The 730-nt window shown below is 62.3% G+C and overlaps 1 protein-coding gene across 1 annotated transcript in view; it reads left to right on the plus strand.

The window, feature by feature from the left end:
• Positions 1 to 340, plus strand: part of LOC104073931 (FH1/FH2 domain-containing protein 1-like) — a gene marked incomplete at both ends in the record, with an annotated part of 4,471 nt that extends 4,131 nt beyond the window's left edge. The window contains 2 exons of the mRNA XM_009573874.1: positions 1 to 78; positions 164 to 340. The exon at positions 1 to 78 is cut by the window's left edge and continues 13 nt beyond it. Of these exons, the coding sequence (XP_009572169.1) occupies positions 1 to 78; positions 164 to 340 (255 nt within the window). The remainder of the gene's footprint in view (positions 79 to 163) is intronic.
• Between the last annotated feature and the right edge of the window lie 390 nt (positions 341 to 730).

Genomic DNA, 730 nt, shown 5'->3' on the forward strand with positions numbered 1-730 from the left:
AAGCGGGTCACGAGAGCATGAAGAGCCTGCTGACCTCCCCCACGGACGCCCCTGCCCGCCGCAGCCGGGCCAGCCGGGGTAGGAGCCGGGTGGCAGAGGCACTGAAGGCATGCCCGGCTGGCTGGGCACGGCTGATGCCAGCATCCCCATTGTCCCCGTGCAGGGACAGGGCACATCACCCCGACCCAGGGCTCTCCAGCCCAGGAGGATGTTCCCAGCTCCCCAGACGATGCTTCGGATGAAATCATGGATCGGCTGGTGAAATCGGTGACTCACAACGCCAACCCCCGGCCCTGCGCCAACAAGGAGCGCAGGAGGTCCCGTGGCAATAGGAAGTCCTGTAAGTCCCATCCCTGTCCCCATGCCCTGTCCTATCTCTGTCCCTATGCTCTGCCTCTGTCCATCTCTGTGTCTCTGCCCAGATTCTTTTTCCCATCTCTCTGTCCCCGTCCCCTTGCCCTATCCCATCTCTGTGTCTCTGCCCCACCTCTGTGTCCCTGTCCCCATGCCCTGTCCTACCTCTGTGGCCCTGTTCCCATGCCCTGTCCCTGTACTCTGTCCCATCTCCGTGTCCCCATCCCCATGCCCTGTCCCATCTCTCTGTCTCTCTTCCCATGCTCTGCCCAGTCCCCGTACCCTGTCCCACCTCTGTAGCCCTGCCCTGTACTCTGTCTGGTGTCCCTGCCCAGATGCTTTTTCCCATCTTTGTGGCCCTGTCCCATCTCTGTGT

This window comes from Fulmarus glacialis, unplaced genomic scaffold, assembly GCF_000690835.1.
Source record: "Fulmarus glacialis isolate BGI_N327 unplaced genomic scaffold, ASM69083v1 scaffold18393, whole genome shotgun sequence".
NCBI lineage: Eukaryota > Metazoa > Chordata > Aves > Procellariiformes > Procellariidae > Fulmarus > Fulmarus glacialis.